We start from the raw sequence: 16,022 nt of genomic DNA on the forward strand, positions 1-16,022 counted from the left end.
AGTCTTAACTTACACTCTTCCTTTTAAAATAAAGATGCAAAAGGCACTTATTGGAGCCAGTATGTTTTCTTCTGAGGAAGAGGGCAGTGCTGGGACAGAGGGATGATGTGGCAGCTCCGGGGAGGTTGCTGCGAGAGAGGGAGGGACACACACCACTAGGCGGGGCGGTGGAAGGTTGGCTGCCCAGGCACAGAGCTGGGATGCAGGGACCACAGCGCTCTGTGCCTGACCCCAGGGACAAACAGGCACTCTGTCCGAAGGGTCCTTTGCCTTGAAGCTTTGGCTGCTTCCGCTTATTTGCAATTGACTCAAATGGTCTACATTCCTCTCTGGCTCTGGCTTGTCATTCTATTTTTAACTTGGAGTTTTACTGGTGTTACTTTCATTTTGGATAATTAAAATAAACTCTAATGAGTAGAGATGCCTGGCAGTCGCCTGATTCCTGGAAGCCTGGAGGTCAGAAAGTGCCTAGTGCTCGCTTCAGCAGCACATATCCTGAAATTGGAGCGATACAGAGAAGATTAGCATAGCCCCTGCACAAGGACAACACGCAAATTCATGAGGCATTCCATATTAAAAAAAGAAAAAGGAAAAAAAAAGAAGTGCCTAGATGTTCGCTTCTGATACTGGGCTTCTTCCCCATGGAAGGCTATAGGATGGATGAGCCCGTGTCACGGGTACTTGTGATTCTGTATCCTCATACTTGAAGCTTTGATTTAGGAAATGCCTATTGTTTTTAGCTTATCTGGGTTTGTTTTATAACCAGAGGCCGGAGACTGATCTCTGTCTGTGACCGAGGAGGCTAACATTATAGCTTTCCTTGTCCATCATGTTCTGCATCTGTGTTGGAATTGTGTGAGTTAATATTGACACCCTTCCTCTAATGCCTTTTGTGTGTATGTAGCACCAGAAACAGACTAATGGCTTCAAAAGATATTAGCCTCGCTGCCGAGCAGCTGGCCTCCTCGAGCAGGGTTCCCTGCAGCCATGCCAAATGCTCCTGGATACTCTCTCTGCTCTAAGCCACGCTATTATGGGATGGATGCTCATAACCTTCATGCAGGGACCTACTTTCTAATGTGGAGCTTGATGCAAAACATGCTATAAATTAGACTTTGTGCATCTCGCTGTCGGGTGTGTTCTCAGGGCTGTGAAGGAAGACTGCTCTAGTTTTAGATTTGATTTGCATGAGTTTTGTGGTACCCAGCAGTGTACTAGTTGCATATAGGAAATATTTAACTGAGTTTCCTGGGTCCTGACATAAATTTGACAGAATTTTCAAAGATCAGTATTTCCCAAGATCAATACAAATCAAGGGTTTGCCCCTAAATGAAAAATCAGAAGATAACTGTACACTGAATAGAAGTCATATCATCTGCCATCGACCAAGATGAATACAGATGGCTCTGACAAGTTTGATCTTCAAAAGGGGAAGGAATGGGCGGGAAACTCTTTAGAGGACCTGCTCGGCCTTCTGGTGAATCCTGAGCACCATCACACCACAGACAGCAGGGCTGGTGACTAAGTGACATCCTGCCAACAGCACTAACATGTGTGATTTACTAAAGGATGGACAGACATTACCCTCTGCCATAAACCCCCTGCCATGCGTCCTGTCATCCAACAAGAACCAAATACCAATCAGCGGTGGCCTTTTTAATAATGGAATCATCCTTTTTAATTGAACTGAATACTACCACTGAGAATGGTATTATTCCCATCCAAACAGCCCTTCTTAATGGTGAGGATATGTGGGGCCAGGGATCCCCGTGATGCCCACTCCAGTTGCACATTTATCAGGTGCCTGCCATTTGCAAAATGCCAGGGCACAACAGCACTGCCTTCTTTCTTTTATTTTTAATGTGGTAACTAAAAAGAAAAAAAAAAGTGTGTTTACTTACACGGCTCATTAACCAAGAAAAGAGATGGTTATTTCCATGTAACAGAGAACAAATGTGATGGCCTGGGATTCATGAAGATTTCAAGAAAACGCAAACCCCAAACCAGGGAAAACCTGATACAAAGGTAGAGAGCGACCCAGGCCCAAACCAAATTTTTATTTTGCTATTTTATGAGTCTACATTCAAAGGCAATGAGAGCACAGGGTCTCTCTCAATCAGTCCCTCTCCTCTGCCCATGAGCATGTCTCTGCCCAGTGAGAAAATCATTGCTACCACGAGGAAATTCCACGCCAACAGTGCCTTCTTCCCCTCTGTGTTCCTGAGAAGAATCTTAGTATTTTAAATTTTCATTTCTTTCAATTCTAAAGGACTTCCAGTCTGACATAACCTTGGAGATGAAAGCTAATGATATTAAACTACAAACTAACCGGAATTAAAGAAGTGATTGATGTATTGGTTAAGTTAAAAGAACACATGAAAACAGCTCTTCACCGAATATCAACAGAAAAGGAACACCTGGTGGGGGGCAGCGGTTCCGAGTCGTTCGAACTGAAAGACTTTCAGAGGGTTCTCTTAGGAAGCTGGTGTAAACAAGTCAACACTTACTATTGTTGTGCCCAGATTTCAAAGTTCCCAAGACCTCCAGGGAGCCAGTCAGTCCGATGCAAAAGCAAAGAGTCATTTATTTTCAAACCCGGGTTTGGCTCCCCTGCCACACTCACCGATGCAACGGTAAGCTCCAGTGGCCGAGAGAGAGAGGCCTGATGGGACAGGGGGTTTTAAAGGGGGGTGGAGTGAGGGCAGGAGAGGGGACTGTGGGCCCCGCCGATTGGCCAGGCGCCAGTCGGTACAGGATGTGGTCATAGTGATGGCGTGCACTTCCCTTGATTATTATTGGTTAGTCCAGAGAAATCCTGGGTGTGGCTAGCAGCGGCTTCTTCCCGTGAGGAAGCACATGGCACCATCCCAAAATGGAGGACCCAAGGCAAGATGGAGGGCTCAGTCCCTGCCCGGCTCCTGCTGCTGCCACTCGAACTCGCCACAAGGCAGGATGGCCCTCCCGCACAGCACCCGCAGCTGGCCTGCGGGCAGACTGGGACTCCAGCGTGTGTGGGCGGCACAGGCCCAGCAAACTGGGTGCGGCCGGTGGAGCGGCCCAGCTCTGGGGGAGCAGCATCCGCTGGGAGCAGGCCCGGCCCATGGGGCGGCGCACTGCAGCATGGCGGCCTCCCCGAGCCAGGGCACGCGCCCCACTCCGCTGCCGCGGCTGCTGCACTGGGCCCGGTCCGGGGGGCAGCCTGCGCCGGGCTCCCGCTGTGGGCCGGGGAGCCAAGGCACCCCCCATGGGGCCTGGCGGTCGGCCCACGCAGGCCCCCGTCCCCCCGACCGGGCCCCGAGGGCCGCACGGACCCCCGGCCCCAGCGCGGGCAAGCGGGGAGCCGACCACGGGGGGAAGGGAGGAAAGAGCGAAGCGGTGAGGCCTTCCGCTCCCATGACCTCCCCCGCGGTTGGTCGCCGCCAGGCCCCCACCCCTCGGCCCACCGCCGGCCACCAGGCAGCCGGTCCTGACACTCGGACCCGGGAGGCGGGCGCGGAGGGATCCCAGCGGCCCCGCTCCTCCCCCAGCACCGCCCAGAGAGGCGGGCGGCGGCCTTTCACTATCACTGATAAAGTTTGTGCTAACTTCATGATTTTTACCCAAATTGACGCAACACTGACATCAGAGAATGGATATAATGTTTATTTAAATGTATTCACCTTTTAAAATTTATTGGAAACTTTTAGAGACCTTAAGTAAAAGCCAGTATCAACTGCAATAAATGGAAGACAACAAAAAAGCATGTTATTGTTCTTTAATAAGTAGTAAACTCAAAGTGAAAGAGAGAAACACTGATGCAAGAAAGAAACATCGATCAGTGGCCTCATGCAGGCACCCCAACCAGAGATCAAACACACAACCTGGGGATGTGCCCTGACCAGGAATCGAACCCACAACCTTTCGGTGTACAGGACAATGCTCCAACCAACTGAGTCACACTGGCAAGGGCGCAGGTTCTCACACTTTGTTAAAAATGCATGCAAGTGTTAAGAGTAGTGTTGGAGCCCTGCCGGTGTGGCTCAGTGGTTGAGCGTAGTCGCCATGCACCAAAAGGTCACCAGTTCAATTCCTGGTCGGGGCACATGCCAGGGTTGCAGGCATGCAACCAGTAGGGGGCATGCAGGAGGCAGCCAATGGATGTTTCTCTCTCACTGATGTTTCTATCTCTTTCTCCCTCCCCCTCTCCCTTCCTCACTAACAATCAATAAATCATATTTTTTAAAAAAAGTAGTGTTGGAGAAATAGTAGCACCAAACTAAGCCTTTTTTCAGAAAGATTGAAAGAAAACTGAAAAATTAATAAACTTCATTATCTAATTCAATGTCATCTAGTGTTACGCTGTGTATCATGTAAAAGCGTTTCAAATACTAACTTGTGGCCCCAGCCCCACACCAGGGAACCCTGAGCTCATCCACTAAACCAGCGGTCGCCAACTGGTGGTCCGTGGACCATTGGTGGTCTGCGAGGTCCGAAAGGTTGGCAACTGCTGCACTAAATGATAAAGACTGCCACAGGGCAGCACACACACGTGGGGCATCCCAAGCACGAGGCAGATCTTAAAAAGTGCAAGACCCTGGCATTCACGTATTCCCAGGCTTTCTCTTCCAAGAATGACAAGAATACTGATGGGGGAAAAGCAGAGAGAATGAGTCATTATCTCAAACCTAAGAAACACAAGTAATGACACTGTCCTAATTTTATCGAAATTGCTATGTGATTAAACAGATGAGATTGTTGTGGGCATACTGAGAGAGGAATGCTAAGTATTAGGGATGGTAAAAAGGAGGTTGGATACTTGTTTTCTATTCTTAACATAAATCAATGAAAATAATGAATAGCCCTTGAAAGTAAGAAGTCACTGTGGAGAATCTGAATTTCAATTAGGAAAGGGAAACATTCTCCACACGGTTCAAAAGATATTTGATGCGCTTCTTTCTACTTACAACCATTCAACCCTTGTTTAAAAAGAAATAAAAAGCGCTGCAAACCTAAGAACAGCATGCGGCACTTACTGGTAATGAACCCAGGATGGTCCGAGAGTTTTCTTGAATTGAGCGAGTCCCACGATATCAATATAAATGAGCTCTACGATTCTGTCTCCTACGGTGGGGCAGCCGGACCGGTTTCCTACAACCTTCTTCATTATTCTGGAGAAAGGGCAGAAGAGAGAAAAAAAAACAATTTACTTCAAGGTATGACACTTAACTTTAATAGGCAAATGAACATCCAACAATCCTTACCAGGAGAATGGCATGGCTCATCCCCATCCACTGCTCATCTGAATTCTGCCCACCCCCAGGGCCCATCCAGAGCCACGGCCTGGACTCTTGCAAAAGCAAATGGTGCACAGACACAACCTTCGAAGCCCAGGAAGATACAGGTCGGAGTGTGTCTCCCCCATCCAGCAGCTGAGAGACCTTAGACCAGTTACTTAACCTCAGAATCTTTCCTTATTCTCAAACAAGCAAACAGAACCACCACAAAACCAGGTTGTATAGCGACCTCTCAGGGTTCTTTTGTGGTTAAACGAGGTACTAAGCGGAAAGTACCCAATGTACGCTACATACTCAGTGACTGTTCGTTTCTTACGATTCCAACGCTTACGGATCTATTTCTGAGAATAACGTCTTTCTATACTGTCTTGTACTGCTTCCAAATTTTTTCTCTTATGTGAAAATGTTCCTCCTGTCTAGACTGGCACTACGGTTTGCAATTCTGCATTACCCTTTGCCCACCCACCCATCCATACAAACCCACACTTGTACTTGGCGAGCCAACGTGCTTGTCACCTCTCACTTAGAAATGGGTCATCATGGAAACCTTTGATCCCTGCTACACCCCACAAAGGTCCTTCACCAAATTATGGCTGGACATCCTACTTCCAAGGACGGGAGCCTAAACAGGACTCTGCCCTCTAGCTCCAAACTGCCACTGCCTCCAGCACCCTGTTCCCCAGCTCGGTGCCTGATACACAATTTCTTCCCAAGAATTCAAGTATTTCTTTTGTGAAGGGCCAGCTAGTAAATACTTTCATCCTTGAAGGCCACATTTTCTCCGTGGCAACCACTCCACTCTGCCACTGTAGGACGGAAGCGATGGGACCCTACAGAAACAGTAGGTATAGCTCCCGTGAAACTTCACCCAAAGCAGGCAGGACTAGACTTGGTCTGCTGAGCTGCTGCTTCCGACACCTGATCCACCTGCATTCAGTGGTTCCCAAACTTGTCTGCACATGGGAATAACCTGAAGGCGTCAAGAGACACTTATGCCTGCGTCCTACCCCCAAAGGTTGGGACTTAATTAATCTGAAATATGCTCGGGGCCTTGGGAGTCTAAAAAGGTCCTCAGGAGGTTCCAATGTCCAGGAATGTTTGGGAACCACTGCTCTATGCTATTTCCACAATTACCTTCTTAAATAAAATACATGTCCCTGTCACCAGCGCTTAAAGATCTTCGTTCCTCTTGACCACGAAACAAGGTCTTTGCCTGATAGACCCCCAATATGCCTTCCCTGACTTCCCTCGAAAGCACCATCCCTGGGGCTCCAACAGTGTTCCATCTGTTTACCCACCCACCCACCCACTTACTCATCAGCTTACTCATCCTTTCACGCATTTGCTCAGTAAATAGGAGCACCCACTATGTGGTAGGCACTTTTCTATGTGCTAAATAACAGTGAAGAACAATATTCATAGTTTCTTCACTTCCCGTGCTTACATTCTAGCATCCGCACCTCAATTAGAACTAATCACATTGTAATTAGTGTAATTATTATGTAATGCATTAATTATAATTAGCAAATGACTGGCATCTCCATGAACACATGCTGGCCATCTCTGCCGACCCCTTGCCAAGATCCAGTCCACAGAATGCACTAGAGGAACGAGTGCTAACTGCATGAAGGCATCCACCTCGCAGGTGGTGCCCAGTGTGCTCTACCGTAAGCAGGAGGGAGGCACCAGAAGGCAGCGTGCGGAAGGGGCAGAGGGTGATTAAGGGTTCAGAAGACTTTGGGTTTATCTGCAAGGCAGTACAGCCGCAGAAAGCATAGGCTCCGAGGCCAGACACAGAGCTCCAGTCCTGGCTCTCCCACACATTCTCGATGGGACCCCAAACCCATCTGTAGTTGGAATCTCAGTGTCCTCACCTTCAAATGCATAAAGCAATAGCACCTACTTCCAGGTTTGTGCTAAGGACTAAATAAGATGAAAACATATAAAATGCTTAGCACCTGATGCTGTTAATAGTCATCATGGTTGTCATAACTGTTGAAACCATTGTAATTGAAGCCCTTACCCACAGTTTCAGAAAATGGAAGTCATTTAACAAATGACAGTGATATTATCTTATTGACACTGCTTCCATCTCAACACTGGCACTGGTCAGGTGTGGGCCTTGGACCTAACAGCAAACAGTAAAGTAGGAGCCAGGTGAGATACATTCACTGAACATAGATGTTCATCCAACGCGTTTCCTCTGCTAACATTTGACATATTGCATCATGATGACTTGGCTGCCGGGTGGGAAAACCTCAGCAGGCAGTTATCTGAAAGGACTGAGGGGGCTCTAAGCGTTCCTGCTTCGCCAGCTGTGTCCGTCTAAAGGAGATTAAGAGCGGGCCAGCACTGCAAGCAAGTTTCACTGAAATGGAAAACCCAGGTAGAGTTAACAGACTAAGAGCTGAACGTTGGCTAATTGAAAAAGGATTGGATCAGGGCTTTCAGGAAACTCATTCTCTCCAAATTAAATTATAAACAGGAACCTGCCCTGTTTCAAGATTTTGAAAGCTTGATGTTGAGCAGGGAATGGTATAAATTTCAGCAAGAGACAGGGAGTTAGGCAGGCCAATAATGTCTTGTGCTGCAGATGTTGGAAGCACCTGCAATAGCAACGAATAAGCCCTGGGTTTGAATTTTCCGGCATTCATTTGTGAAGCCTCTGGAGCCTGCAGCTACAATGAAAACATATTATCCTTTCACAGTGTATGTATTTAGCTCCTGAAAATAATCTTCTTATCTCCTGCTTAGTGAATTATCACTTTCATTTTCCTCCACAAGAAATTACACAGTAATAGAGGGCTTTAAGAGTTTACAATTTCTTTTTTTGTATTCTGACTTTAAAATTGAAAAGTAATCTCCTTACTCCTTGAGCTCAGCCAGCGAAGCTGAAATCCTAATGTCATGGCCCAGTAAGTACAGCGATGTAATTAAATCACTCCACTGCACTAATTCACCAAGAGGGCCGCCGCTGAACGCTGTCTCCGCAATCTTGAACCCAGACTCCTTCGTCAGGAGGCCCAGGTGGACCAGGACCTGGGAAAACAAACAAGAGGCAAACGCTGATTCCACCAAACCAAGCACAACTCCACAGTAACACACGAAAAAGCGAGCAACCAATGTTAACACCACGTTATGTTCAATGAAATCTCAACGTGGGGTAAGCAGTTTTTCAAAAAAGTAAAAAGAAAGGAGGAAAATGATTTTTCGTTGTTGTTTTAGAGAAACAACGATCCTTGGCGCAACTATGAGAATGAGGTACAGACAGGTAATCCTTCTTTTAAAAAGAAGGATGCATTTGAAAAGTCAAAAGTAAAGGAGGGTAAGGACAATAAGATGTCCTTTAACAGCATGGGGCTTTTCCTCACAGCTAGAATATCTTATGCTCTTAACATGGAAAATGCCAAACACATACGAAGGCAGCCCTGACAATAAAGTTAATTCCCATGTGCTCATCATGTAACTCTAATCATCATTAACTCATGATAAACCTTATTTAATGTATAGCCTGATTTTCTCCCAAACCCTCTAGCTTATCTTGAAGCAAAGTCCAGACCTCATTTTTTCCTCTATAAATGTTTTGAACTATAAAAAAACCAAACCTTCACTTAAAAAAACGTAACATCACTAACACCCCAGAACAGCTATTAATTCTTTAATATTATCCAGTTCCCAGTCGGTTCTTACACCTCCTCAGTGTCCCTCATGTTTTCAAATGTAGCTGTTCTAGTCAGAAGTCAAATAAACGGTAATTGCCTCATGCATTTCTTAGCCGCCTTTAACAGGGTAAGCTCCCAACCTGTTTTGTCTTCCAGACAGAAAGTATAGTGTTTGTCACTGGTGGCTGATTGTGCGCTTAACGTGTTAACCTGAAGTAGTGCCCCATCAGCCTTTGGGGAAAGAGGGGCTTGTCATTTATTTGTCAAAAAGACTGGGTTGTATTTCCAGTAGTCTCTCTCACACTTTGGGTTTTGCTGACTGTATTTGTGGAAAATTAGTAACTAGATCGACAGACAGGATTAAATCCATATTTAGTTTTTCTAGCAACACTACTTCATAGGTGGTGCATCTACTTCCTTCCAGGGGTGGGAACGTCTGTTTTGTGATGTTAGCAGCTACTGATGATCATTCATCCACGAGGGGTGGCAGAATGGTGATACTGGCTCATTCCTTCTGCACTTATTAGTGGGAATGCTTCTGTAAGAGAAACTATCTCATATCAACCAACTACTTGGGTGCCCTAAAATACAGCTTACATAAAAAAAAACCTGGTAAATACTTCAGTCTTCCCCTTTATTTAGCAATCTTAAAAAAAACTGTTCTTGGGAGCATTATCTCAATCCGTTGAGGTTCTGCTTCCTGGCATATGTCGACAGTTTGGCTCAAATAAACTCACAAAAATTCTTTACAGGTTTCAATGGGTTTTTTTTTTTACGTTAACAGTGGCATTGTTGAGGGTAGAAACCAGGGAAACTCATGGGAGAAACTTATGAGGTTGAAACATATGGACATAAGGGTAAATGCAGAAGAGTCTTTTCTGGGAAGGAAGAGAGGGAGGTTGAAACACTAGGGGCAAAAATAGAATATTGGGGACTAGCTATCGTTATGGAAAATATTGATCATGCTGTTAACCATGATTGCCTTATGTTGGTTAAAGAAAGGACATTCTAACCTGGCTGGAAGTTGCATGCCTCCAGGACCTTTGAGTCAACCTTGGACCTGAGTGTCAACCTTGGACTGTGGTCCATTCTCATTCAAGAACTATTATCATGGCAAGATTAACAACCTTGTTGCCCAAACAATGGAATCCCACCCCAGCCCCCATTGCCTACTTCCCATTCCTGTAATCCTACTTGTCCATGTAATCCTTAAATCTCCATGTATATAAGCAGCTGGTTTATGAGGGGCTGCAGAGCAGGTTTCTGTGGGTGACCTGCTGCTCTCCCATACTGCCGGTAGTATTGAAATAAATGCTCACATGACTCAACCCTATCTCTGCTGAATTGGCTCAAGTAGTGACAGGCAGCACAGCCCCATTGATTGTCCGGTTACAAAATCAAGAGAAGAAATATCGTTTAGATAGTAAGAGTGACTTCATCATATTCAGCATTTGTAAAAAAAAACAACAAAAAAAAACTGTTCTTTAGTGTTCTCTAACAATGACCAAAGAGGACTTACACACACACACAGAGGCACCCATCATTGTAAAAGTATGGCTATAAGTTTATTTGCTGTGTTTTAATAATTGTAGTTGTTATTCTAACTGATTATCACATTGTCTCATCTTGGCCAACAGGAAGCTATTCAGTTGGCTTCTAAGTTCTTTTACACAGTCCTGGTCTTTGACAGTTTACTTTCTGATAAGACAGGGTGTTTCAACCTTATCGTGTACAACTCCTGCCGTAGACCTTAATCAGCCAGTTTTCTAAGAAGCTCTGACACCATTCAGTGGGAATGGTATTTAAAGATCAAAGGCCAGCGGTAAGCACACTCTCGATCGTCACTTCCCGTAGGCCGTTTAGTGGGAACAGCTAGAAAATTTATTTTTTCTTGAGGATAAAACTAATCATGAGTTCATACTGGTTTTTCCAATTCAAACTCAGGATTACAGTATCTTTACATAAGATTATCCATCTGACATCTGTTATTTCCTCTCCCCTACACTGCAAACCCCACTTCTCAAGGACACTCACATAATTACTTGCCTTATTCCAATACACACAATTGATTCAGAGTGAGAACATCAACACCACCACCTCCTACATGATTAAAAAAAATTGTGGAAAGACATTTTTGCCATTTTTTTTTGTCCTTTGTGATATCCCATGAGAAGCGTTCAACTTACCGTGTTCAAGTCAACGAGAATAGTCCATCTCTATACATTTGTAGTAAAACTGGACAAGCAATGAGTTCATTTGTTTTATATTCATTCAAGTACTGCTATTTATTGCTAATTAAATTTTTACGCTTATGTAAAACTAGAGGCCCAGTGCACGAAAATTCATGCACTCAGCGGGGGGGGGGGGGGGGTCCCCTCAGCCCAGCCTGCACCCTCTCACAGCCTGGGAGCCCTCAGGGTATGTGTGACTGATGGCTTAGGCCCACTACCCGAGTCACATTCTGGCCTCCCTCTGCAGGAGGCGACTAGTGGGCTGATGGAGGGACGGCACCAGCCAGTCTCGTGTCCCCCTCCCCCGATCACCCCTCTGCCACCACTGGTTGCCGCTGCCCCCTGATCGCTGTCCCCTCTCTCTGCCCACTGGCACCCACTTTGGCTGGCCTGGTGCCGCCCCCTCGCCATCCCTGCCTGCTCCTGCGAACCTGTTGATTTGCGTATTAGGCTTTTATTATAGGACTAGGGGCCCGGTGCACGAAATTCGTGCACTGGGTGTGTGTGTGTGGGGGAGTGTCCCTCAGCCCAGCCTGCCCCCTCTCACATACTGGGAGCCCTCAGGCGTTGACCCCCATCACCCTCCAATCGCAGGATCGGCCCCTTGCCCAGGCCTGACGCCTCTGGCCTAGGCGTCCGGCCCGGGCAGTGGGGACCCACAGCTGCAGCGGCCCCACGATCGTGGGCTTCGCTTTAGGCCCAGGCAAGGGACCCCTAGCTCCTGGAACTGCCAGCTTCGACCGTGCCCAGCTCCCATTGCTGGCTCCACCCCTACTTCCTGCTATCACTGGCCAGGGCGGAAAAGGCACCTGATTCTCTGATCATGGCTGGGGGGCAGGGCAAAGGTGGCCCCAGGGCCGCCTTTGCCCTGCCCCCCAGCTCTTAGCTCCCCCCTGGGTTTCCGATCACTGTCAGTGGCAGGGGGCTTCTTCCTGCTTTCCCTTTCGCCTCCCTGCATTGTGCCTACATATGCAAATTAGCCACCATCTTGTTGGCAGTTAACTGCCAATCTTAGTTGGCAGTTAACTGCTAATCTTAGTTGGCAGTTAACTGCCAGTCTTAGTTGGCAGTTAATTTGCATATAGCCCTGATTAGCCAATGAAAAGGGTAGCTCGTACGCCAATTACCATTTTTCTCTTATATTAGTGTTGACTAGTGGACCAGTGCACAAAATTCATGCATGGGGGGATGTGTCACTCAGTTTGGCCTGCACCCTCTCCAATCTGGGACCCCCTCAGGGGATGGGACAGGGCCTAAACCGGCAGTCGGACATCCCTCTCACAATCTGGGACCGCTGGCTCCTAACCGCTCACCTGCCTGCCTGCTTGATCATCCCTAACCACTCTGCCTGCCGGCCTGCTTGCCCCCAACTGCCCCTCTGCCAGCCTGCTTGCCCCCAACTGATCCCCTGCATGCCTGCTTGCCCCAACTGCCCCCCTGCCAGCCTGATAGCCCCCAACTGCCCCCCCTGCTGACCTGCTCACCGCCCAACTGCCTACTCTGCCAGCCTGCTCACCCCCAACTGCCACCCCCACCAGCATGATCACACCCAACTGCCCTCCCCTCCTAGCCTGATGGCCCTAACCACCTCTGCCTTGGCCCCGCCACCATAGCTTTGTCCGGAAGGTCTCCTGGTCTAATTAGTATATTACCCTTTTATTCCTATAGATAGAGACCTGGTGCATGGGTGGGGGCCAGCTGGTCTGCCCTGAAGGGGGTCCTGGATCATGGTGGGGGTCCCCTTGGGAGGCGGGGCTGGCCTGGGCGAGGGGCCTAGGGTGGTTTGCAGGCCGGCCATGCCCCCATCAGGTGGGGGTCCATGCTGGGGGGTGTGGCCAGTCTGGGCGAGGGGCTGAGGGCCATTTGAGGGCAGTTTGCAGGCATCCAAGCCCCCGGCTTTGTCCAGAAGGATGTCTGGAAGGTCTCAGTAAGGTCTCCCGGTCTAATTAGCATATTACTCTTTTATTAGTATAGATGATTCCTGTATAAAATCTATAAAGTGAGATACATCCAGAGAAGTCTGGTTTCTACACCTGTTCTCTCTATGTTATTCTTTCCCTCCCCTTATTTGACATTAATTTTTTATTGTGGTAAATTACATATAACATAAAATATACCATTTTAACCATTTAAAAAATATGAGCAAGAAGTGTGTATGTATATTACATAAGTGTTATATATTTGTGTATATATGAATGTATTTATATGTACACATGGAGGATAGATGTACATATATAGATAAACTCTCTCTTCCCTTTTAAAATAATGTTTACTATTCTCCACCTAACATTTCTTCACCTAACAATACATCCTGGAGGTTACTGTATAGGATTAAATAAAATTACACTTTACTTCCTTTTACAGCCCACCTGGACCTCTGACCACATGCTCCTCCATGTCTCATGAACTCAAGGCCCCAAGCAGAACTGACCCATCAAAGTGCAACTGGGGATCTGGAGGCATTATTTGTATTTCTTTTCGAGGATATCAAATGAGTCAAATTAGGAATGATACCAAGCTCGTTCGAATTTACTTTTAGATATAAGAACATGTAGTTTGTCAGTTTCATCATCAGAACCGTTCACTTAAAGCCACTGCTGCTTAGTCTCCAATGGGGTATAGGATTTCCCACGCTCAGGAGTATTCTAGACGTTTTCTAAGCATCTCCTCATAAACTTGGACAAAGTGGCTCAAGTTTAATTTATTTTCTCTCTCTCTCAAGCATGTAAGCAGAAGCACCAAACAGAATACCAATGGAACACACCATTGCCCAAACCCCAGAACCAACAAACTCCAAAAGTATGAAATTGTCATAATGATGTAATAGGAAGTTCTAAAAGGTTGTTTGTGTTCAGTAAAGAAAATAGGGTTAAGTTTCCTGACACTACTGAGGGAGACAGTCCGATCGTTCAAACGAAAGTCCTCCAGGCAGATATTCTGCTTGGATTCACCCAAGAAATGTGTGCTGGTCCCCGCTAAGTGGGGCGATGTGACTGGGGAAAGGGAAACCCAGAAATGGTTGTACGAGCGGCTGAGCAGATTCACCCGGAGGGAACAGCAGGAAGGCCTGGCATTTCTTAGTCTTGGTTCCAAGCAAATCAAATTTTAAAAGAAAACAGGCATCTAACGAATGGAATTAATTACAAACTCACTTTCTTCCTCTTTCTCTTGTCAAGATTCTGCTTTCCTGCTAGGGACCTGATCGCTTGGACCCAGGCATCAGCCATGCGCCGGATGCGCAGCCTCATCCAGCGGAACTCCTCATGCTTCTTCATCATGCCGTAGAGAATATCAAAATCCGTACGAACTTCCGCCTAGAAACAGAAGTTTAATAGAAAGGAGTAGAAAATGAAGTCAGAACACATAATGGTTTGCATGAGGTGACATCTGAAAACTTGAAAGAGGTACTCAATTAAATACAGGGCTCAAAAGGGGGTCTTGGCAGCGCAGCTTTTCTTTAAGGTCCCGGGACTGCAAACCAAAGCAAAGGCCTCCGACTGCTCAGCTGCCACAAGGGACATCCTTTTAAAAATGAGAAACTGGGAAAGAAAGCACAGTCACTGCAAATCCCTGAGCTATGTTAAAATGCATTTTTTTTTGTAATGAGTATGTTTGATGTACCCTGAAATTCTTTGCACCTGAATTTATTGGCCATTTCAATCTACTGCAGGCAGCAGGGTCCTGGGAAAATGGAAGTCGGTTCTTAGCAGGCTGCCTGGTGTTGCGAAGGCTGCCGGAGACCTCCTCTGTCCACACAGTGAGGAAGGGAAGGAGGCACATGTGCCTTTTCCAGTTTTTTCCCAGACCAAACAAACGGAAGTCCATTACTTTCTAAAGAATTTAAGAGCCAGGAAGAACATTTTCCGATCACAACTGAATAAAATTTAAAATTCAGGCCAGAGTCATGTAAAAGCCAGGAAGAACATATTTGTCACACAGCTGCATAGAACCAGTGATTAAAATAACAGAAAAAATAAGAACACTGGTATTGGTTTCATGTAACATCTAAAACATGCTGAATCCAACTTTCAGCAGTCACTGAAGTTCATTTTAAACACTCACCTATCGGATCATGGCCCTCCCTGACTCAACCATTTCCCCTGATCCGGTGATTAAACGATGGGCCGCGGGCCAAATCCCCCTCGCTGCCTGGGTTTGTACATGAACTTCTACTGGAACGCAGCCACGCCCGCTCGCTGACATCTTGTGTATGGCTGCCCTCTGAGCTACAAAGTCAGAACTGAGTAGTTGTGACAGAGACCTCAGGGCCTACAAAGATGAGAAGATTAACATCTGGCCTTTTACAGAAAAAGTTTGCAGATCCCTATCTGAACACTGAAGACTTAAGCTTGTGATGTGGCATATAAAACCTTTCACAGTTCCCTGAGCTACCTCTCCAATCTCACCTTCAAATATCCAAGCCTTGTCCCACTGAACCATGCATGTTCTACTCCCTAAAAATGCTGAACTCTTATACATGCCCTTCTCCTTTCACATCAGACACCTTTATCTCCTTGACCCAGTATAAACTCATTCGTCATTTTATTTTTATTTATTTTTTTCTTTAAATCTCTATTGTTGAAAGTATTACATATGTCTTTTATCTCCCATTGACCCATTCAGCTCCAGTGTCATCTCTGCAGTATCTCATGGCTGCAGGCTGAGACCACAACTTCCTCATTAATTTCAGGGGTCTGTGTTCTAGCATTTACACAAGTGTGGTCACTTTTACAACCATCACCCTCGTAGGTCACAGGGTGCCTCCACAAGGTGTTATTCACAGCACTAGCCTGTCACTTAGGAACCCTAGCAGAATTGCTCAAGAAATAGATGCGAACGAGTTGACTGATGGGTGT

At 46.5% G+C, this 16,022-nt stretch overlaps 1 protein-coding gene and 1 non-coding gene across 5 annotated transcripts in view; one reads left to right on the forward strand and one right to left on the reverse strand.

Moving 5' to 3' along the window:
* The window catches only part of MGAT5 (alpha-1,6-mannosylglycoprotein 6-beta-N-acetylglucosaminyltransferase), a 362,213-nt gene that overhangs the window by 110,712 nt on the left and 235,479 nt on the right, over positions 1 to 16,022 (reverse strand). For all 4 annotated transcript variants that reach the window (XM_059704617.1, XM_059704616.1, XM_059704618.1 and 1 more), the window contains 3 exons: positions 14,319 to 14,480; positions 8,143 to 8,312; positions 5,013 to 5,147 (listed from right to left, as the gene is read on the reverse strand). In XM_059704617.1, coding sequence (XP_059560600.1) covers positions 5,013 to 5,147; positions 8,143 to 8,312; positions 14,319 to 14,480 — 467 coding nt within the window. The remainder of the gene's footprint in view (positions 1 to 5,012; positions 5,148 to 8,142; positions 8,313 to 14,318; positions 14,481 to 16,022) is intronic.
* LOC132238914 (U6 spliceosomal RNA) lies at positions 472 to 578 on the forward strand. Its single transcript, XR_009453890.1, has one exon. It is a non-coding gene; the product is annotated as a U6 spliceosomal RNA (small nuclear RNA).

This window comes from Myotis daubentonii, chromosome 7 (genome assembly GCF_963259705.1).
Source record: "Myotis daubentonii chromosome 7, mMyoDau2.1, whole genome shotgun sequence".
NCBI lineage: Eukaryota > Metazoa > Chordata > Mammalia > Chiroptera > Vespertilionidae > Myotis > Myotis daubentonii.